This window comes from Gallinula chloropus (genome assembly GCF_964237585.1).
Source record: "Gallinula chloropus genome assembly, chromosome: 8".
In the NCBI taxonomy this organism is placed as follows: Eukaryota; Metazoa; Chordata; class Aves; order Gruiformes; family Rallidae; genus Gallinula; species Gallinula chloropus.
The window spans coordinates 4,820,075-4,844,846 of NC_140093.1; the positions used below are offsets into that span (position 1 = coordinate 4,820,075).

The window sequence follows — 24,772 nt, forward strand, 5'->3', positions numbered from 1 at the left end:
CACCAGACAAGTAAATTACTTTTAAAGACAGCCTTGGTCATCTGGCTACTCAGTTCAGGGACAGCAAGTTTGCAGGAAAACCATTTTCTTTCCTGCCAACCAAAACCAACCCAAACACATAAGCTGCTTCTGACAGCCAGTCTACCAATAGAGACACCCCATAACTATGAGCCCTTTATCATTCTAAACAGAGAAACAAGGAGTTCAGGTACACAGAAGTTAGGAGAACTATCTTCTTTGATACCAGGGCAAACACTGCATGAGCACCCTGCTCTCAGCCTTAAGTGACCAGCAGTTGGTCCAGGGGTGGGGAGACAGCAGAGGTATTATCAAACCTAGCACAGAGTCTAGGAAAAGACTCGTGTCAGTCAATAATCCAGACAACTGGCAGAGATCCCAGATGGGATATGCAGATAGAGGACATTTAATGAGCTCTTTGCGTTTTACGATACCATCAAGATTGGGCAAAGTAGGAAGCAGCAGATCTACTGAGGTAAAGTGCCTGCAGAAGCAGCGCACACAGTATTAGCCTAAGCTGTGGAGCACCACTGTTTCTACACTGAGGTGAAGCTGAACAGGCAGGGTAATTTTCATCTCACGCACAAAGGACCAATTTTCAAGCAACTGAAACATAAGAAGGGCTGTAAATTATGAGGACAGAAGCACACACAATGAGCAGAGTTCCACGAACTAAACCAGAAAAAGACCCCAGCATGATGTATCAGATGGTGACTTACGAACACATCTCATCTAGTGGTGATCTCAGGGCTAATGAGAAGAAACACAGCAAAACCAATGAAAATAAATTCAGTGCAAAAACTTAATTAGAATGCAGGAGCAAAACAATGACTTGAATAGCACTGCAGAAACAAAATAGAGATAATACCATCCCCTTTGACATTTCAATCACGCAGCAATGAAAAGATGCTCAGGTGAGAGACATAAACAAGGAATGTTTTTCCACAGCCTTACTTCAAATTTCTGCACCATCAGTGCTCTTACTTCCTGTTGTTTTCCTGTATCACTACCACCACATTTGCAGACTCAGTCCTCCTTCCTGACACCTATTAATTTTGGAATTTAAGAAATTTTTTCTTTCAGGCTTAAATACCAAAACCCCTATTTAAGTACAGGAACACAAAATACTTCTTATTTCTGTTTAAATTCTAAAACCAGTTCCCCTATTAAGCCACTGTTTTGTAGAATGTAACTGTATAAATAACTACAAAGCTCTCTAAAGTATAATGTATCCCAATGTACCATTTTAAATTCCACAAGCACATGAATGGATCGAACAGTAAAGCTCTTCACATGAGGTCAAACAGAGAGACAGGGAAAAAGATAATGCTGAAAACTCACCAGGGATTTTGTGTGATAAAAACCTAACAAAGAAAGGGAGAGGTGTCAACAGGAAGACATGGGATAAAACAATCCAAAGAGTACTTAACTCAGACATATCAGAACTAGGTGGGAGGGGGGGACATGGAAAACATGTAAAAGACGACATACATGCTTATGAAAAGAAGAAAGGCAAATGGGCCCATCACCAGTTTAGGTAGGGATCCGAACAAAAGCTGCTGGTAACAGTTTGTGGGAAATGCTGTTCTCGGATTCATTTACTAAGGTGTCAAGTAGATGTGAACAAAACAAACAGTATTTGACAAAGTGCAAGGAAACAAATACTATTTCTTTTTCAGGTAAAAAACAGGTGTGTAACAGACTTCATATGACAACATATGAAAGGACTGTTCTTTCAATATCAGAATGGAGGATACAATAAGTAAACAGACCCCATCACACCAAATCAGAGATAAGACTGAAGACTTCTTTGAACCCTGTGCTTCTGGAGATGACTACCAGCGAGACTCTTCACTGTGGATTTCAAACTAATTGAAAAAACCAGACATGGTAACAATATTGTTCTGGGATTAGTGTGTGGTGTTTCCCTTCATGAGGCAATCTATAACCGAATTGGTATTTGATTCTACAGGTACATGCACTCTGTAGCATGTCACAAGCTTCCCAAAAAAAGCATAAAGGAATGGTGCTGGCATTTACAGGAAAGTATCCTAACAGTGTACTCAGTTATAACTGCAGTGTATGGTCTCAGGAACTTGCCTTAAAAAAAAGTTGATTAGAAAAGGGAACACGTCTCCCTAGAAGCTGAAAAATAGCCAATTCAAACGCCACATCTACACCCAGAGCAACTCACTCCTGGATGTTATTACATACCCTTCCATGTCAGCACCAGAAACAGTGTCTAATATTTCAGAATGAAACCTTTCCAATTAAGGAAGAGACAGAAAAGTTTGTTAGTCAAAAACTTTAAACTCTCAGGGGAAAAAAGTCTGAAGTATTTTTTTAACTCTACAATAAAGCACTAAAAAGCTTAAAGAAGTTTATATAAAATTCTAGGAAACACATAGAAAGTCGAATGACATGGGCAAAAGGATCCAAAAGAGAATGACCCTCTGTCTGTAAGCACAGATAGAGCTGAAAAGAACAATTCAAACCATTTCCTCAGCAATGCCAAGAAAGCAGCAGCTTCTATTTTTCTGAAACAATTACCTTGCCTACAGTATTTTAACTCACTCTTCGTTACAAGACCAGCATAAAAGCAGTAATATTAATATTAGATATTTTAATTATTACTAGTCTAGAAATCAAAGTTGAAAATATAAATGAATTATCTCTGGGATTTGTTTTCCTGGGTTGTGGCACATTTGTTACAGGAAACCACCACCACACGAGGTACCTGCTGATCCTGCCACAGGCATCATCTGCAGCTGTGTAAAAAAAGGGGCTCAAACCACTAAAAGAAAATGTCAAGTACTTAATTTAAAATGGAAAGCAAAAGAGAACAAGTGCTTACTGGGCAAGTGTGATTTAGAAAGGAGGCCTTTCCTAACAAATCTTTAGATTTCTTACAGCCTTCTGTGGCAGCATTTAAAGTTTTTAATCTTACACACACCCAAAGGGAGGAAATGTAAAATATCTTCCCAGTCTCAGAAACGTAGAAACCAGTCCACATGATAACAATGAACTGGGTCCCTGCATGAAACTACAGGGATAGAAACTAACATGCAGGCCTTTCTGGAACACAGCATACCTCCATAAAATAAGAGGAAGAACAAAGTAAGTAGGTTAGGCACATAAATAGCGAGGCAAAGTCATCACCAGTGTTTTGCTGACCCTTGAGTGGAACAGATGCGGGCTCTTCAACACCTTTTACCACGCTGTTTGTGCTGTGTAGTCATAGCTAAGCTGGGGGATGGAAAACTGCAGTGTTTGTCTTCTAGGAAGCTGGACTTTAGAAATCTTCTGCAAAATAAAATTACTGATCAATCGAGTCAGTGACTGTGAGAAGGGTAGTAAAGTCTCCACAGCTGAATCCCCTCAGGTATTCTCATTCCAATACTAACAGAAGCAGAGACCATAGAAAGATGACTTTCATGAAAGAAGGTGGCATCGTTTTTGCTTCAGAAAAGGCTATGTAAGAGCATGCCGTTACTACTGAAGTAACCACTGAGGAAACTGAAAGAAAACACAATGTATTTGTTGGCAAAATGATGCAAGATGACAGTTCTGCCAACTTTATGTGTTGATTTTTAATAATTTTGTTCATACCCTGTATTTGGGAGCATCAAAGTTAAGAAAACAGAAGCTTTAGCAGGTATAATCCCATGTCAACAGTTTATTTTCAGTGCAAGTTAAAATACAGTTATTGCTTTAGTACACAGAATACACCTTCATTTGGCTAGTCTCTACTTTTGGACTACAAACCTCCTTGTGAATTATCTGCTGCTAGAAGAGCTGTTTTACAAGCGTCAAAGTGTCATGAACATGATCAACTGTGACACAAGCACTTCACAAAGAATGAGGTACAGCAGGCTGAGAAACCCCTGGCTTGAAGAATAACAGCTTCTTTATCTATCAGAGCCTGGGCATTGTACTCCATCAGCAGTTCCCTAACCTCCTCAAGATGGCCCATCACCGAGGCTTGCTGCACCTTTGTATCAAGGCATCTTTCACAGAAAGAGAAAACCCTGGGGGCTTTAAGTTTATTTACATGACATCTACAGTGAGGTGCTGGATGCATGACATACATTCTATGGCAAAATGAGCCCCTTACTCGTGCTATCATGTAGAAACAAGGAAGCTGTTACAGAAGCGATAGCAGTCCTTAAACAAATGCTCCATCTGTGTATATCTCATGCAGTTTTATGAATAGCCTCTTCTGCTCCTGAGTGAAGGGAGATTTTCTAGACCATTAGTAAAATTTACCACCTTTCACTACAGGACAGTTTATTCAGACTGACTGGGACTAGAATTATCACAGGACATCTGGTCAGCAGAACTTGTTACCTAGGACAGTTACCAGTTGCTACCATGCAGATGTCAATTCACATCAAAGAGCCACAGTCTGTAATACGCTGAAAAATTAATTCCCTTTTCATTTCTAAGCCCGAGCGCTCCTCTCTGTGCAAGGATTGCAAAGAGCAGACACGTCAGGAAAAATATTCTCTTACTCTTCATGTCTAGGAAACACAATATTAATTTCTAAGATTTTTAATAAGACACTTCAAATTAAAATTCAATTCCAATTCAAACTCCCCAAATTGGTAATTCTCAAATATTGCTACTAAGCTATGTTTTTTAGGTATTTGTGGTAACTGCTGCTCTAACAAATGCTTTAAAGTATTTTTTGGGAAAACCTCTCTCATGCCTATTCCTTACTTGCATTTTGACATCCTGGAAAGTTAGAAAAACTTCCTCAAATAGCAACGTTCTCTGGGAGCAAAAGTAATTAATTTGTTCAATAAAATACTGTGCAACAAGTTAAAAATAACATCATCTGGTATTTCTAGTAAGTAATTTTTGTGGAACAACCCACCACTACTTAGCATTAGTAAATACTATGGCTTGTGTCATATGCTGCAGTGACAATACCCAACAGGACAGCATTCTGCAGAAAGTAAAGCAACTTCAACCACTGGCAATTAAGTCTGTCTGTGTTTTGCACAGTGTTTCCATCCAGGCATACTAAGGACAGACATCCTCGTGGTGAAATTGTAGGTGGACTCATACAGAGTAAATACTCTTAGGGAGAAAGACTGAATATTCCTTGAAGAATTTGGTGACACAGGGAAAAGAAAATGGCACACAGCATGTGAAGAAGCATTTGAGCAAGCAGGATGTGTATTTTTTCAGGCAGCAAGAGTTACATCTCAACCAAAAAGGCCAGCAGGACTGCACCTGCTATTTAAAGGCTCCACTGTTCCAGTTTAATAACACAAACACAGAAATTCTAAAGCTTAATATTACATTAAAACTTCTGATTGCATTCTTACAGAAGCCCCTTTTGAAGTTGTCAGCAATGCAATACACGCTGCAGAAATGACAAATCTAACATGCTTATGCAGGTGATTGGGATAAGGCTGGTTTTTTTTCATCCATTCCTTCAGGATATTCCTGATAAGATGGGAATACTGTGAAAGACAGAACCTACCTTTGCCCAAAGACCTCCAGAATACAACTGCTGAGCACAAGTCAATGTAATATAACAACTGAATTGTCTGAGTGAATTTAGCTTTTTACATTCCTAGTCTTAATACCATATGCTTACTTGTAAGTCTCTGGAGAACAGGCACTTCCAAAAGGGTAACAGTGATCCACAGAAATCCATATTCATGACAATATCAATGTTCCTAATCGCTACACATTTAGCGAGCTGGCCAAGAGAATAACGGTTTGGAGAACATGTGTATTGCCAAAGAGAAAACACCTTACACATTCCTTTTCAGCAGGTGGAGTTTCTGCTTGGGAAGCTACAAAGAGATGCTGCTGTTTGAGGATTTAAGAACATAAAGTAAGATCTGTAAGGAAAGGACATCTTATCCAACTCTACCAGCTGACCCAATATAAGCAAGTTTTAGTGTCCTGAAACAGGTGGGTGTGGCTTTGAAAAACAAAACCAAACCCAAAAGCTTGACAGCTCCCCAGGCAGTACCTTCCATGGGCAACTATTCTTGCTATAGATTAACTACAACTCAGAAGGGGGATTTTTGTACACAAATCTTGAAATGTGTTATTCCTTTCTAAACTAATCTGTAGGAGAAATAGCAGAACAAATATTGCTTGGGCTTTGAGCACTTGAAAAGTAGCAAGTTTCAAGAGAAAGCAACTTCAAGTTTCATTTAAGATAATGGCACTCTCAAAGTTTAATATTGTGTTTTGGTTTTAGTCATAAAGATCAGTCAAGACCTGGGATAGGTATGGGCATGAACACTGTGTAGATGAGTTTTGGCTTGAGAGAAAGAAAATAACCAAATCTCTGACACTCATTTCATCTAGACATAAAGGCTGATGTTTGCAAAGACACCAGGTTGTCTTATGGATCCTTTGGAGATTTCAAAAACATGGTCTTAAAGAATAGTCATCTTCAAGAATAATAATGGCAAAGCACATGGACAAAACTAGGCTGCTTCAGTTTAGGGAGTAAAGCAGTTACCTACATGCCTTTTAAAATCTAACTATTTTCTATTTTAATTGTGCATGTGCTTTAGAGCTCCAGCTGACTACCTGCACAGCCTATTTCAGGACTGTGTAATTTAGAAAAAAACCAAGAAAGCAGCAAACTGATATTAAGTACAATTAGAGAGACATACTTCCAGGGACTGCCTGAATTACAACTGCCTATGTACGACTGTCTATAGACACCTTTTTACCTCGCTGTTATCATATAATCAGAAGGAGCTTTGAAGATGCTGACAGCATGCCATCACATCTTCCACTGTATTTATAACTAATTTTCAATGCTTGTAGGACTGTAAACAATGCTCAAATGTCAGTAATGATTCAGTTGAACAAACTATTAACCCCCTATGGAACGAACAACCATTAATCATTTGTGGGAAAAGTTCCACTAAATACTAAGAAACCTCTGCAATCCAAGTACAGTGTGCATCTCTTAAAAGCTGGGAAAAAAACCCCCAAAAAATATAGTTATTTTTAATACAGCCTTTTGAAGGTCAGTTCCTTGCCATGTTTGCTGGCATAGAGCTGAATGTAACTTAAGAATTAAACTGTTACAGGAGTTTTTGTTCCACTGTTTCCCTCTGGCAAAACAGGAGAGTTCAGCATCGTAAGTCTGCAGGACAAGTCAGGTCGGACCTTAGAAGTCTCTTGTTTGCCCTCCTGTTCAAAGCTACTGGGTCAAACCAGGTTGCTCACAGGTTTATCTGACTCTATTTTGGAAACATCCAAGGACAGAGACTGCACAATACCTCGAATGACGCGATCTCTCACACTGTTCTACCACAGTAGCAAGAGAACGGCTAAAAAAACTCCCCCAAACTGAAACCAAGACCTTCCATTTCCCCAGTAAAAATGACACCTTAGATGTGTCTTCCATTGCAGGCAGACTATTTTCTGGTTTTAGAACTTTTAACTTTGCTGTAAGACTTATTTTTCTAATGGCAACATACCTGGGCACATCAAACTTCTGGGGATTCCCATTAGATTTGTATTTAACTGGGAAATTACTTACCTGTGAATACCATTTATACATCAATTTGCACTATGAATCTCCAATTATTAACCATAAAAATTCTCTTTTCAAAAGGAAAATGTTCTGTTTTCATCTGAAACACTACATCCCATCTCAGGACAAGTTTCTTTCACAGAAAGCATGGGGGATGGAGCAGGGGGAAATCAGCCCTTCACTGAATTTAAATAGGATAGATTTTTAAAGATATAATTTAATATAATTTTATTATAATAATACTGATTGCCTATAAAGCCAGGGAAAACCTTGACTTTTGATGAAAAATAATTCTAAGGGACCATTAGGCTTTCTGTTAAGTAAGGCAGGCTGTTGTTGACTTGCAAGAAAGACTTCAATCTGAGGACAGCAAGTGTGTATCAGAGCTACTCCTTCCTTTAATGTTAACACAAATGGAATAATAAAGCACAATAGGATTATCCTAAAGGGGGGAAAGAAGATATGAAGAGTTTAAACGTAGAAGTACTGTATATTTAGACTTGACTTTTCCTAACATGTAATAATAGCAATATTAGACTAGATCCTGACCTGCATGTTTTCAATAAACCCTACTCTTTGATGGCTAAATAGCTACAGTTCAGCTCCTAATTTATGAGATGTTCCAAGTCTTTTCAGAGGAAGGTTTCTTTAAAATTATCTAAGTTTTGAAAGTAAGATTTTAATATAACATTTCAAATATTTTCATGCTCTAATGTTCTAAATAAAACGTGAAGGAGAAAAGCTATTGCACATATGGCAGAAAATATGCATGTGCCAGCACACACCAGAAAGCTGGTTTGCTTTTTAGTAAAAGATTTCATTTTACAAATTTTAAGCAGCCAAGGGAACATCATCTTCAGCTTTTCTGAATCGAAATTTTAAATTTATTCTGAGATCTTGGGGACTTTGTAGAAGCCCCTATGCTAATCCTGTAATAGTCACCTTTTGGTTTCTCAGGTTTGTATTTAAACAGCTATTGTAAATCCCCTTTAGAAGCTTATTTTGGTGAGCAAAAAGGTACACACACAGTTTCTATGAATGGTCAAAACCAGTTAAAGATCATTTTCCATCTCCAAAGACAATATATGCAAGATACTTGCAGGCCTTGCCCACAGCAGAGAATTGCTCTGAGGTGACACGATGACTTCTTTACGTGGCTGCAGTTATATATGGAATAGCTCTAACTGCCTGTCTTGACTGGGGCGAAATCAGTTCATACACAGTATGATCACTATTAACAAAAGGCTGCATTTTTAAAAAAAAGACACATAACTAACCCATGGTTGGAATTGTTGAACACAAACCAGAACTTGACAGGTTGTGTAACATACCAAAATCGTGTCTTGCAGAACTAGAAGTATCACACCACCACTACTTTTCCTCAATCATTACACCAGCTGTTTTTTTTTTATACCAACATAGCCTCCACACTTTTCCTCCCATTCACTATTCACACTTCCAGCCACCTTTCACCCATTTTTTTTTTCTGCCCAGGATTCTAATCTCTCCCTTTCTCCTGGTCTGCTACACAATCCTGTTTCAGCACCTTCAGGTACGTTCTCTTTTGACCCTGTGTCTTCCTACAAACACAACACCTGGTAAGCACTACTGGCTTTCTCATGAGAATGTAAGGCCAGGCAGGTAAGGAAGACAGAATAAAAAAAAGTCACTGTATTTCTGGGAAAACATTTACAAGCTGTCTCTCCATTTTTCAGTGCCTGGCTGTCTATACGAATGTGTGAACTCAAGTATGAGAACTGCAATGTTATTCACATGACATGAAAAAAGCGTTTTGTTACTGAAGCCAGAGTATCACTCAGGGCTAAATGTGCTACAGTAGGAAGCAAGTTGAGTATGCAGACTGAGACGATACAAAGGGAAGTATCGAATGCTTTGTAAGGTCTATGCTTACCTAGATGTACAGAAGCTTTTAGTACAGTAACTACAGGATATGAAAAAAAAGCTCGTCCATTTAATCCACACATGAAACAGTCAAGCAGCCTGCAAGGCAAGAGCCTAAGGACTGGTGTGGATTATTTTCACCAAGGAATTGTGAGGCTTGGTTTTTTTTTCAAGGCTTCTACCATGTATTCTGAAGAGCACGTTTCTATGGTTACACTCTAATAGGAAATGGTGTGCAAGACAAAAATACTGCACTCCAGAAATAATGAATGAATTGGCCAATTCTGAGCATTCATCCATGTAAGATTTTAGCAGAGGAGTCACTAACATTACTTGCAAAACACTAATTCCAGATGGTTTTATTACTGTTAAAAACCCTGGATATGACAAATATTGGTGAGTAGACACCAGGTAACCACCATCCTTAAAAGGGTGCAGGGTGTATGTATTTACAGTTACACTTGCAGTAAGAAAGCAAGACTGGTATCATCTTCGCATCAGTATCTAACGCCTGTGTAGTTCAGGAATTTTTTCCATTAGCATCAACATAATCTGCTTAAAATAGTGTTTGGGGGGTTGTTTTTTTTTTTTTTTTTCAAAACAATGAGCAAGGCTGAAGACAAAGCTCATTACTGCAGTAATGTTCTTACTATAGGTGAAATCTTGAGCATTACGCAGAGTACTGTGCCACTGCCTGTTTACTTCTATATATAGTCACAACAGATGACAGTAAAGTTCTCAGCACTGCAGTGTTTCTACTAACCATAAAAAAGGGTTTCACCTAGTTTAGTATTTATCTACCCTTTGCAATTACTAAGCACAAAAAAAAGCAGATGCAAAAATATTAATGATGCAATCATAAAACTTGTCAAGGCACTGTTGTGTATTTCAGCAGCAGGAAGTGTCAGATGTCCTGTGAAACATGAGGGTTTCCCAATATTCCTCCAAGCTTAACAAAATACACGTATTACAAATAATAGCCCCTTAAAGTGTAAAATGTGGCCTTGAACTCAACATAAGATCATATAGAACTACACAAGTCCCAGCTCCAAGGCAATATTCAAGGAGGGAAAGATATTTCAAAATGGAATCTGAAATAAGGAACTCTTGCAGAGAGCCTCCCCATTTTTGTCTCATGAAAAGCATTATCTGAAGTGTCTGGCACTGTTGTGTACAGCATGGTGCTGTAGCTCATCTCACATCATTTCTTTCATTTATTTATCGAGAATTATAAATATTTTTATTCAGTAATTTTGCAGGACTTTTAAAACACTAGATTCTAGGTACGAACCAGAACTCTAAGACTTAGTATGTTGTAGTGTTGCAATATAAACCACATGGTTTTTATGCACATCAGATGCAACTAGCTCCAAGAGCAGACTTTAATACCCTCTAATTCTCCTGGCAGGGAGAAGAGCAAAGGAATCCTGAAGCTGCCTCCTAAAGAAAGCAAGGACCTCAAGTACAGTTGATGAAAGTATTTTTTTTCCTGCAATCCAGAAGACTTCCCAAAGAGAAACCTGACAGAAGTCAGCACAGCAGGACCTTTCTTTCTCAAGTCCCAGGTGGATTTCTACATTTGACACAAATAAAACTATTTTAACAATTCTACCTCTAAGTTTCCTATACAGAGGAAAACACGATGCTGTAGCCTGGGAAGTCATATTCAGGAATAAAACAGAGCAGCTAGATGACATGTGAACATTAGTAGCCTGAAGCAGGCCTGGATGCCTCCCATCTAGCACCGGTTACGCTTACCACCCTAACAAGCAGTGCTGACCAAGGTTACCTATGAACTCAGGAAGGTGTGTATGTATTCATACTCCAAATCCCTGGTGTTAATTAACTCTGGAAAAAGCTTAGAGAAAGATTCTAGGATAAGAGATTTTGCACAGTAACTTCCTTTTATGAAGCTGGAAATTGGATACAGTATTTCTACCTCTTAATCTTATGAAGGCAACAGAGAGTTTTCCCAATGAGATGAAAAAGTGAATGAGACAGTGTGGAGAATCCTTTATGTATGCAGTCCAAAAGCAGCATACAGCATACAGCAGAACAAAAGAGCTCCTGCATCACCACCGATTGTGCAAGTGATCTGAACTGTTCATGAAGGAAACCAAGCCTCACAGATTCACTATTAACATCCCAATGAGTTCCTAACATTTCTAAAACACATGAAAAATTTGATGCATCACCATTCAGAGTGTAACTGGGCCTCAAAAGACTTAGCTGTAACTTACCCTTCTCCCTCATCCCAAACTCAGATTTGGCAAAAGATTAGTGACTTGCATCATAAGATGCCATACTAAAGTCTAGCAAAGATATTCAACTGATTCAATACTAGCATTTCAAGACAGCTCGAAATTCAAGGACTTGCCTTGTCTAGACTGATAGGGCTGGTGTCAGTATCAGCCAGGTCTCATCTCAGACACACCTGAAGTCCAAAACCCTAACAGCACAAAGCAGCAAGCGAGTCCCCATCAAAAAAACGAAGGATTAAATGCTGCACCTCCTTACAAGAAACCCAGTATCCACATATGTGTTTTTGCTTGGTTTTCTCTCCATGCAAAGAGCAGGAAAACAAAAGAGCAATCTCACATAAAGGGAGGAAAGATGGAAACACCAACACAAGGAATTTTTTTTAAAGTTACCCATCGTAGAGGTCACTTACATTCCAGAAAAAGGTAAGAGTTTTAGAAGCTACTTGCTTCCAAGGCTAAGACCTGAAGATGTAGTTCTGGTTCCTTGTAGCTACTGAATCATGACTGCTGACGCTGTTCAAGTCAGAACAAAAATCTTTTGCCAGATCTCCTACACTTGCTGGAAGATCATTTAGTGTATTACTCTGTTTCTGAAAACAGAAACACTTATCTAAAATATCTCTTATCAAATCCCAGGTTACCATCCTTCAGAAAACAGGGTAGAGTCATCCTCCCCAAAAAGACCTATTTAAGACACACAAACACTGAAATCCTGGGAACATACAAATCATCGAGACTTCTGAATGGATACCTTACCTCCTCCAAGCACACACCACTAACTGGATTTTGTGTGTGTGACTGTGAAAGGAAGGAGAAGGATAGGCAGTGGAAATGACAATATTAAAATGTGTTTGTAGCCTCCTAACCCATGATTTCATGAATCACATTCACTAATGACCTACCCAGAATGTTCTTTGACCTAGATTAGTGCACATCCAATACCCAAAGGTTCACAGCCACCAGTCAAATCATCAACAACAATTTCACAATAGAAATAAAGGGACATCAAGCTTTTACTGCATACATTTTTCCACTAGATGTAATGAGCATTAAAAGCCATCAGTGTGTACGTTCTTCTAGAAATGGGGACTGGTTACATAAGTCCTGGCATTAACTGCACTGCAACTGCTCGGACTAAAGACCTGATTTCATTATAGATGCCATTACTGGAAATACCTCTCAGAGGGACAGACTGACATGAAATGAACATACTCCTATACTACAGACTGCTTTATGTATCTTGTTATTTTAACAAAAAGATTTTCAGTTTAACATCAGCTTGAGTCTTACCAGTGCATTTTAGCAAGTGCACCAAACTGTACCTGCTGTTATTGAGTGGGTAACATCACGGAAATCAACATAAGCAAAAACTACCAGTGCAGAATTAGGAGTACAGCACCTTCCCTTCAAGAGAAAAGGCAGACAGTAATTGCCCCGAGGGGAAACAAGTACCTTAGGGACTACAACAGTGCCATTTCCCCCACCTTCCAGTTCTTCCTGGGTAATTCACTTTAAGATGGATTACTTAAAGATGATTTCCCCAAGAAATGGAAGACTTTCATCCTATTTACTTCTTTATGCTATTAAAAAGGAGCTTGATAAACTTGTGCTACTTCTAATAAAGAGCCTAAACTCTATGTACTCTGCCCTGGAAAGGCAAAGTAACATAAATTAGTGAAAAGCTGGGCAACAAAGGGACTGAGCCAGATGAAAATAAAGATCCAGAACTTCCAGCATTATGTGTGAGGAACATACAGGGTGTCCTGTTAGCTTCCATTCTGACAAATTAAAAGGAAGCTGGACACTGTGTTTCACATGCAGCCCATGGCTTTTCTGAATAAAAGTGAAGCCTGCTGTACACAGCTGAAAGAACTGTGGCAAAACCTTTCTATGTTCTATGCAATTAATCACTTCCAATTTGTTCCTCCAATCCACTTCGGAAGCTAAGGCTGGAATTGTTCCTTCAGACTGGTTTCAGGTAAAGGGAATCATTTCAGTTCCATTACTTCATTCCAGTGCAAACAAAAGCATCTGTAACACATCTATAGAATTTTGTCCTTGCTGCATCAGCAAAGCTTACTCCAGTACCTTTAATACCCCATAAAATTGCTTCAAAAGCATTTGTTAGCACTAAAGTCCCCAACTGTGTTTTTTAAAATATGTTACTGAAAAAAGTCAGTAGGAGTGACATATTGATATTGTATCCCTGTGAGATACAGAACACATCTGACTATAAATGGATGGTTTCTTTTTTTTTTTTTTGGTAATTCTGTGGATAACCTGAAGAATACTTTAACATACACTAAGTGAAGCTTTGGATCTAAACTACACTGTGGTATCTTTTCAACTTCACAGCACCTTGATTAGCCACAACAGCTGAAGCATGACTCATGAAAGCAAGAAAAAGAATATTCCTTTGCATGATAATTGATCTAAATACCTTTTGTACAGACTGAAATCTTTTTAATTTACAGATTTCTCATTTTTGGAATGGCAATGGCATGAATATTAACACATTTGGAAGGCTGTACTAGAAGTTTTACAGGCCACACTCCTAAATATGTAAAAGCAGAATGCAAGTGGAGAAGCAAAAAGCCAGAGATCAGTTTCGTAATGCCATAGGCTCTAAACTCTAAATAACAAAATGAAAGCTTGTCTTTTTCACCAAGAAAGCTCCTGTTACCCAGAGGACTCTTTCAAATCCATCTTCTGATCGCATTTAACAATAGTGTTATGGACAAAAAAACATTGTGCAGAAACATCTCCCACACCCAATCCTCAGGGGTTTGGGTATTATTTTTGTTTTGTTGTGGGGGATGTTTTGGTGGTGGTCACTGGGTCTGTGGGTTGTTTTCTCTTATGTGACCTCAGAAATACAAACTTAATCTGCCTTGTCCGATTTTATCCAGAGATGAAAAGTTCTCAAAATATTTCCAAGTTACATGAAGACAAAACGTACTGTATGTACATCATGTAAGTAGAAGTGGTACACTGCATAAGCAGAAGCAAAGATACTCTTTGTAGAGCTATTTTGCAAGCTAAAAAGTGTATCTTGATATGTATGCACAATAAGAAGCTAAAGCATGAGTCTATTTGAGATACAGGTCACAGCCACAATATGCAAGTAGGCAAGGTAACAGAAGGAAACGTAATGCATGGTCTGCTCTCCATGGCCTACATTAAGTACTTTACTCCTCTTTTATGCAGAACATGAAAAGAATATAAAGGATTTGAAGTTACCATCTTCATAACTCTGCAGAGAGGCAATCCCCATTCCCTCCCCACTCTTTAAACAAATAGTACAAACCTGGAGGAGGGTATAGGATGTGTTTAGTGCAGAATTTCTTATGTAAAGCATCAAGCAACACAGCCCCACATCTATCTGAGTCCTTCCAGAATAACAGGTATAAATGCTGTAAGCCCAGAAATGTGCTCACCAGCTCCTAAAAAGAACACATCTATCATAATGTCTATGCACAGATTCTGTCTGAACATTATCACTGTAAGAATGCTGGAGCCCAGTATCTTTTCAAAGCGGTGGTGTTAGAGCAATGCATTAGTAAAACAAGACGAGAGTTTAAGAGAAGTGGGGAGAGCTCTACTGCACAAAATACCTAACATGTCCAAGGTGGAAACATAATACAAAAAAAAAAAAATCTTTAGTTTAGCAAAGCCCTGAACAAGCTTGCCCACCTAAACCTGAAATGCCCCATTTGTATTGTGTACCTTCCTTGGAGTTTATCTACATGTCTACTGCCCTCAATCTCACGGCAGTCTTTAACATACTATCCTATTAAGTACAGTATCTTGGACAGGTTCTTTAAGAAGGGAATAGCTGTCAGAAGCTCCTGTTATTGCTCAGTAAGATAGTAACAAGAGAATGAGAAAACTTAAAGCCAGTGGAAAGGCACCAGAAGTTAGCATACACACGTGTTGGACAGAATACTATTGATCTGAAGCTAGGATTACTTGCATGTGCTATGAACGATGTGATAAAAATTTACTTATTCTACCTAAACACTCTCCTCTTCTTAAGGACTAATAACAAGCAGCTACCTTGCTTCTAAAGAAATGGGAATGGAAGGCACTCCCATGAAAAGAATGGAATCCTCTGCAGGAAGATGTGCGTTCGGAAGTAAAAGTGGTCACAAAGATTAAGCTTTGGAGAGGGATAAAAGTCCTCCTGATCCAGAAACAGCCATTTCTGCCAACATTATTAGTAGAAAAAAAAAAGTTCTTATATCCACCTCCGTTGTTTAGAGCTTAAGAGGACAGTAAACAGAGTAAGGCCACTGTGAACTGCAGCCTACCTGAGTATTATAAGGCACCTAAAGCAGCAGCCCAAGAGAAACTTGTTTGGAGGATTTAAGACAGGGATGTTATACAAAAATTGTAGACAAGCTGATACTTCTGTATTGTGAACACCTAGTTAGAAAAAGGTCTTCCCCCTCTTGAAATACCCCAATCAGTACTTTTGGTACACATACCTCGAAGAATTCTCTCCTCATGGCAACGTAGAAAGTCCCAGATTCTAACAGTGCCGTCGTCAGAGCATGTAGCAAATTTATTATCCGTGGGTGAGAAACTGTTACATGAAGACACACAGCAGGGGAAAGAAGTCAGCATTTAACAGATTATCTATGCTTCTCAGACAGGGCAAAATTATACTGTAATGTGTTATACACTGAAGGATGCATTTGAACATAGGGACTTATAAGTGAATACAGTGCCTGCCAAACGACACTTCATTACATGATACAAGTTTAGCATAGGATTACTATTGCATTGTAGTCCCCTGTCAAACGAGGAAAAAACATCCAGAATTTATTCTTAACACCTTCCTATCTATTACTGCACATGGTAGCACCTTCTCTGCAGGATGAGAAGCAACATCAATAGGCTTTGGTAACTGTCACCCCAGATTTTCACATTTGGTAACACCGTAAGGAAGTGACACTGTGTAGAAGGACAGGAGAACAGTTCTTAGGAAAAACACTCCTCTTCAGCCACAGGTGCTTAGCAGCAGAGAAGGAAAAATAAGGGAAAGCTGGTCACAGGATAATGCTAGTTGGATTAACTGTTGAAAAAAACAATTGTATATAAAACAAGCATACCTGTTACTGTAAAAGTAATTTGGAAAAAAAAATCCCTATTACACCCCAACACCACCGTGAAAAGAATCCTACAGACATATAGAAGCAGCTTCCAGATTGAGCAGTCAATATGGCTTGATGAAAGTCACTGGAAAAGCAAGGAGTTATTTAGCCATGTTATTAGGGCCAGAACACCTCCAGCAACTGACAGGCACTCACTTCCTTTCTAGTGCAGTGAAAGACCATGAGGGAGCCCTCGTGAAATCCTAGATCTTTATGATCAGGAAGGGGCTGAAATTCAGTGTATGGCCATGGCAGTCAGTCAGAAACTAAATCCAATGTAAGCACTTCTCATAACCAAACTCTGGCAGAAAATGCTGCACCCTACCAAAGAAAAATGGTGACTTTAGTGGAAAGTGATTTTTGTGGCAGTGAACCTTTATCACCAAGGGCCAGCACCTGAACCCAAAGAAACACTGCTTTAGCTTCATTTTGGATCTGCAGCTTCTCTTCAGGCTTATTTTAAAAACACTTCCATATCTTACTAAAGATTACGTGCAGGTTTACTTTAGAAACATCCTTCATTTACATCTTACTGATAGTATCACTTTAGATTCCATTTTTTTATATAAATAGACATTTGCACAACTGAGGCATCAACACTGAACCAAGAGAATATCCTACAGTCTTCTTTTTCAATGGCTTGCTTACAGTTTCAAGCTTGAAGAACCCATTCAGTATTAACATTAGACTTCTGTATGTGGCAGACTGCGTGGGTATTTAGTATTACTGGATGTCTTGGCTTCACCTAGCCAAGCAGTTCTTCACTTTATTTAGTGTTTTATTATTTTGTGAGAACTATGCAGGTGTTTTATTTCTGAAGGCTTTATATTTTATTCAGTTAGATTATTAAAGACTGAATTCTTTATTTGGAATGAAATTGTCGTCTTACACAGTGCGTATAAAAAGGAATAACTGATACACATCGTCACCATATAAAAATGAAAAGAATACCAGTGCAAAATGCGGCAGACAAATACATCTCTAACATATTGCAGAGGCGGATACTGGGACAATACTAGTTCAGAAGGGTGCCAGCAAAACGGTGAGAATGTGGAAACAAAAGAAAAGATTGTGTTTATGTGGTGCAGGAAGTCTCCCAGAATCTGACAGAACCCATGCATTTCCGCACCCAGAATACACTTAGAGAACAGTCTAATCATGGCAATAGGTACTACAGAAAATGGTATATTGTGTATAAACCTGGCCTCTCTAATCGCCTCCTTATGTGCCTGGAACATCTTGACGTTGTTCATGTTGGACTGCCAGTATTTCACATATCCCCCGTGGTCTGCTGTCAGCATCCACATATCATTGTGTGACCAAGTCATGGCCCTCACAGGGCTGTCGTGAGCCTGTGAATTCAGAAACAAGATTTCTAGCAAACATGTTCAAATACTGTCTGACCCACACAAACACAAGAGTTAGTAAAACAATGACGATCTAGAGTCAAGATGTTATTGTTGGGGAAAAAATAATCACTTGCTCCACACACAACCATTTTCTAATAATGAGTATTTGCATTTCGTTTCCTAAGTGTTCCCTTATTGTTACAAATACTCATAGTATGTTCTTGAGAATAGTTTAGTATAGCATATGGAGATGGAATGTGAAGCATTAAACGAACTGCCTATAGCTACAGTCTGACATGGGGTCAAGAGCAGAATCAAAAAATAAAAGGCTTCTAAGGTTCCCATCACCACACTTAGACCACAGACCCATGATGAGCAGGGTGAGGATGTGTTCCTAAAACATGCTCTGAGACCTCAAGGAAATACACAGAAATCTTGACAGATGATTTTACCTGCAATATCGTTTCAAAATTGAAAGTCAGTCCATTCCATAAAGTGAACTCTCCACTAGATGCACCAGTGACCAAGCGTCTCCCTTCAGGAGTCCACTGCAAAAGAAAAATTTAACTAAACTGTGAAATACAACATTAAAATATTTCTTTGTAATCCCCCAAATAAATCACAACCTTCTTCCAGGAAATCTGCAGAACTGGAATTTACTCAATGACTTTCTAGAGGATGCAAGATAAGCAAAAAGGTAGAAGTGTGCCAGAAGGCTTTTGACTTTTCTAACAACAGGGCAAAGCCCACTGTAAAAGCAGTGAAAAAATCTAGGCATAGAGAAGAAACAGCTTATCTTATTGGCACTAACAAATTTCTAGCACACAATATTCACACTAAACAATACTGCTGACATCATGGAAAAGCTGTTAAAAGATGCTACAAGAGTCGAACAGCACAGAGACTGAATTGCCTTTCTGTTCTGCCTGAGAGCCAAGATATTAGCCCCTGCAAATGGAAAAAACCCCACTTTTTTATTAAGAAGTGTACCTCAAACTCAGAGTAAGAATTATTTTGTACCCTGACCTTACCATTTATTTTCCTAGAACCCTCCACAGAAAGACTAAACACAATAGTCCATGCACATGCTAGTTTCATTTGGAATTGCTTTAACTGTTACCTTGTTTCTTTCTTCAGTTAAGAAATCACTCTAACTTAAATTAAGACAATGGAACTAAGTAAACCCAACATTATACTCACCCTGACAACAAACACTGGGCATTTAACTTTATTAGTAGAGGTCCGAACAAATTTTGTTGTTACAGCATTCATCGGGTTGTTCAGCATTCCTATAGGAGGAACCAACTGTAAGAGAAGAAACAGAAGGTTTAGGACTGACATTTCTAACCAGAAATTGCAAGAAAAACATACATTCTTAACGCCCATTTCTGCAAAAGAGCACTTTGAATTTCCTGGGATAGTATCAGAAGTGATTTGGTAGAAGTGTTCAAAAGTCTGCACGATTTAGCATCTCAAAAGATCTACAATCAGCAAGTACAAGACCAGCTCTGCAAGCTCAGTGCATTACGAGAGTTCTTATGTCCAAAAACTCAAGGCCTATCCCATTTCAGGTTCTCTGTGTGGACAAGGCTTCCAACAGAACCAGGTAACGTAGGACTCTTGTGGACAAGAGGATAACCCCAGCTGACAGGCAGAATTCTTTTGAATTTCTGGGCAAGTTTTATCCACCATTTCATCAGGGAATAGAAAGATTTTACTTACGTCATTATAATATCCTGCATCAGGCTGGATCGCTCGCATATCTCGCTGGTCTCTCTGCCATACTCTATTCTGGAAAGAAGAAAATAACTCCTAATTCATACCACTGCTATACTTCATTGCTAAGCAACAGGAAAAAATAAGGAATACATTGATAGCCTGCTTAGGAAATTCCAAAGCCCTCCAAGAATTTTAGAATATATTCAGTTAAAAGACTTTGGTCTCAGCAAATCTGTAGAATCTGCACAGCATAAGCAAAATATTCAAGAATGTTTAAAGTCTTCATTTCATCAGACTACAGCAGCTCACTTAAAATTACAGCTTAACAACATGAAAAGAGCAGTCCTATGTAATAAGCACATGACTGTAATAAAAATGATTGGTACTTTGCTGCCCAGGCTAATTGTTACTCTGCAAGAAACATGCTCACATAATTTCAAAGGCTCTACATTCAGGTTAAGGATTTCCACCATTAGGAGCCGTGCTGATGAACAAAAAATGAAATCTCACACAGAGACAGGAGATAGGGAGGAAGCTTCAGCAGCTGATGCATAAAGATAACATTGCATTCAAACAGATAAAGCCTAGAAGGCCAAGGAATAAAAATGCCTTCGTCTTGTTAAATTTTGTGAGCAAAACACAGCCTTCCCAAGAAAAACATCAGATGAAATTATTTCTGCTTTCTGCTGTACCCTTTACCAATTTGAATCTGTATACATATTAGAAACATAAGCTAAAGTTTTATATAAAACATTTCCAGCACACACTATTACAGTTTGTTAGAATTTAAGCCAGGAGCAAGTTAGACAAACCATTTCTCTCTCTTCCCCCCCCCCCAACAGAACTGCATTGAATTAAATCAGTCATATTGAAGCTGGGAATGAAATGAAATTCTGGTGTATCTTAATGTTATGTAAGCACCCAAAACATACTGATCTGATCTTGGTTTGGTTTTTTTTTTTTTTTGTTTAATAAACAGAAGTTTGGGATTTCTTATTGCTATCACAGTAAAAGAGGCCCTGAGCTACTAAGATGACATTTTGGGACATTCCTAAAATATGTTTTAAATGCTTTGAGAATTTCTATTATTAAGAAAAGCCTGCAATTATTAACACCTACAAGCTACAATCTTGCACTGCCCACAGCAGATCAAATTAATTTCATCACATTTTTACGATATTGCTGTTGAGATTCCAACAATTCCTGTATTTACAGATCTGAGTCTATTTCTTCTGAGCTAAAATCCTGTACTTGGTAAGGTACATCTTAATCATAAAATTCCATTTCTTAAGAAACTAATACCAGCCCATCAGGAAAGCTAGGAAAGAATTTTTTACAGATTTATTCAATAAAACTTCATCATTTCAGTTTTTCTGTATCCATTAATTGTACAGTAAGGGGCTGGCAGAGACTACTATTCAAGCTGCAGTGCCATTTAGTAAAATGCTGAGAAAATATTTATGGTGTCCTGGTTTTGGAGAGGAAGGGGCAATGGTTTCTTCCCTATTTTAGGAAATTTCTATTTCAAACAAAAATAAGAACAATTACATTGTTTTTATGTTCACTACGAAGTAAGAACATCACACAATACACTCAATTACATGGCGAGTTGGAACTCCAAAACAGAATGTAAGAAGTGGTGTTTATACAGACTATAACATCAGCTGTGTATACATGTGGTTTTATTACAAGCACCAAACCCCTCTATTCATATCCTGCCAAATTGACAGTCATTGTCCTTTAGTTTGAAAATGCAACAGAGGAACTCCCAGTATCCAGACTGCTCTATGGACACTGAAAAGCACAACCACAAGTTTTAGGAAGGACAAGAGTTTTTCTAACAAAAACAACAAAAAAAAGATGAACTAACCTCCAAATATTTAATTACAGAAGGATTGTAGTCTATGGTCTTTCGGTTGACCGCTTTTCTCATCCGCTTTCCATCAAAAGTAAGCTGCTGCATTGCTTGTTGCTGTGCAAAATCAGGTCTTTTGTAGAACAACTGCCGAGGTGCCTGGTGCTGGAACCTCGGCATATGGAAAAATCGGGGTGGGGAACCAATTTCTGTGGCCATGGCTATCTTGTTGCTGAAAGACTGCAAAAAATTAAAACACTCGGTTACAACACAGTGAGAACAAAAATTCTTTACTACTATCTCAGTAAGGTAAGTTTAAAAGGTTGAACAAACTCCATACTGTTTATTAGGAGGAAACATTTGTAGGTTTCTCTCAACAACTGTAATTCTTCCCTTGTGCCATCCAACATTAAAGTACACCACTCCTATCAAGGGGGATTTTGTATTCAAACAAATCACTAAAGTTTGCATTACTGTCCCTAAACTAGAACTGCATAGGAAAAGAATGTCCTTGGTAAAAACAGTAGGTAAATGAAAGAAATGGTAAGACCCCTCAACAGATGTTTTTTTCAGATTCAATACACAAGAGAAAACACAAATTAATTTAACTATTAACAACGAAGTAAGTTTTACAAGGGCTGCCTCAAAGCTGCATTCTAGGATCTGAAAATAAAATTACATTCACTTTACAAAACATAAATACACTACAGATGACATTTCAGTTCCATTATCACACAATGGATTACATACAGTTTGATAAACGTAACTGAACATCACTTCCTCACAAGACCCACCGAGAACGTTACATCAATATTCGTATTTTTTCTAGCAGAGGATAATTAGTCTAAAGCCTATTCAGTCTGCAAAATCCTTCACTGATGTGGTTATAGCAACCTCTTCACAGCTGGGAAGTACAATATGCACTGTCTCTAAAGTACACACTGACTTCAAACTAGAGTGACATGCTCTGAACCAGAAAAGCTCAGATTTAATTTAACTTGTACTCCCTGTTCTGAACTCATAGTTTGAAGAAAAAAAAAAATTTAACCAAAAATGAACTGACACTGTCATTGAGGGAATGCAAAAAGGCTAAAGAAACCTGCCTTTGCAGGAAGGCTGAAGTGTTTACACAAAGTACATTTATTAAGAATAAAAAACCTGCCAGTTTTATAAGTTCAAATAATCTGATTGTAAATTCATTAATATACTTTCCTAATTAGTTAAAATACTCATAAGATAATTGGAGAGCTGTTTTAACTGACACTCTTAAAATTTGACCTTGCTTTTTTTATCCAAATTATTGAAAAATGCTTTCTATTTTTAAACAGCAAAAGAAAATGAAGTTAGAAATGCTTGCCATAGAAATGGATTTGAAAGTAGCGCATTTTTCAAAGGTAATTATTTTTAAGAGGTTCTCTATAACTGCAAGGCGCAGGTTGCCATTTAAACATCAGTTTGTTGGCACAATGCAGGGATTAACCTTTTCACAGGCTTTGCAAAAGCAGAAGCCACACACTCCTTTCCATTACTAACCCAAAGCGTGTCAGGCCAGCTATAACACAGGATATGCCACCTGGCTCTCAGCTAGACAACTCCAATGTACAAGGGGAAAAAACCAAACCAGAGCCATTACAGCTGTTCTCCATTCAAGACAAACAAGTCCAAACTAAAAATAGATGCTTCCTTACATGAGGTAAGGACGTTTGCGACCTTTGGCAGGAACAGCATCTTTTATAAACCCATTTGTCTAACTGGAAAGGACAGACCGGCTTTCAAATAAACAGCCTTCATCATGTGGCTGAAAGGCTCATTTGCCTGAAAGCTGCCCAATACCAGGTGGCCTAAGACCACATCGGTCTGCCTCCAAGTACTGCCACATCTGGAACATGCTTAAGACAGCATTAAGCTTGTCTGAAACAAGAACAAACCCTTCTCAGGCAGGAAGTATGTCAAGTACCCCAACACTAACCCAGGTTCTTTTACAGCTTCTCAGAAGGCAATTCACTGTTGCACAGGAAGTTCCAGCTACTTAGTTTTACCTTTGAGATTTAACGGCTGGTAGCATTTTTGTATCAAAAGAGAAAGCAGCTTCTTCAAACAACCAAAGTAAACTGGCATTAAGCACACAAGTACTTTCTAATAAAAGCCTTTTAAACTTTGTTTCAAAGCTTATGCTTTGCTTGAAAAAAAAAAAATACACAATTTCCAGTTATTAATCCCTCTGAAATCCATAGCTGTATTCTGACACATCAACCAGTAGTTCAAACCAGAGGGAAAAAGGTATTCTTTCTAACCACCCATCTGTACTCTTATCAGCACTGCAAAACAAGAACCAAGACAAAGAATGCAAAGACAAATGTTGGGGATTGAAAAATCCTTTATCAGATATCTGCAAGAAAACATTATATAATTTGTTGCTTTGAAGTTGCCTTTCCAAAAAGGCTTTTAAAATTAATAATTTATTCTCATCTCTCATAAAACAAAATCTACCAGAGAAAATTGTTCAGTTACAACCACAGGTAAATAAAGCATTAGCCACAATATGGCTCAATTTAGACTGAACATACCCAAAACTATCACAAGCAGCATCTACCTCAAATTATCATAAACAACGTTTACTTAACATGCAATCAACATCAGCAAAAACTACTGTTTAAAAGGTGACCAAAGTCATAATCATGCTGATTACACCTCTTCACACCTACAGAGCCTTTCAAGTTCATGATTATGACAAGACCCTATGCAACATCAATGATGATAACGTGACAAGGGAAATGACACACTGGGAAAATGAAGGGCTTGTGCTCTTGTTTATGTACTAAGCTGTTTCTCCAGCTTTTGAGATCAGTGCCTCTATCAAAGTCTCCTATTTGCAGTAACAAACTTTGCAAAAAAGATCCTTTACCCTGTTGCTCATGCTCATTTCCTTCTAATGCCTTGAGTTGTCATCCTTTTATCCATGTAATATCCTTATGCCCAAGTCATGC

The 24,772-nt window shown here is 38.3% G+C and overlaps 1 protein-coding gene across 1 annotated transcript in view; it reads right to left on the minus strand.

Annotated features, from left to right (window-relative positions):
• The window catches only part of WDR33 (WD repeat domain 33), a 67,066-nt gene that overhangs the window by 27,913 nt on the left and 14,381 nt on the right, over nt 1–24,772 (minus strand). Inside the window, exons 2-7 of the mRNA XM_084267093.1 lie at nt 21,801–22,025; nt 19,934–20,002; nt 19,412–19,516; nt 18,664–18,759; nt 18,063–18,214; nt 16,194–16,291 (exon numbers count right to left, since the gene is read on the minus strand). Coding sequence (XP_084123219.1) covers nt 16,194–16,291; nt 18,063–18,214; nt 18,664–18,759; nt 19,412–19,516; nt 19,934–20,002; nt 21,801–22,004 — 724 coding nt within the window. The 5' untranslated portion in view covers nt 22,005–22,025. The remainder of the gene's footprint in view (nt 1–16,193; nt 16,292–18,062; nt 18,215–18,663; nt 18,760–19,411; nt 19,517–19,933; nt 20,003–21,800; nt 22,026–24,772) is intronic.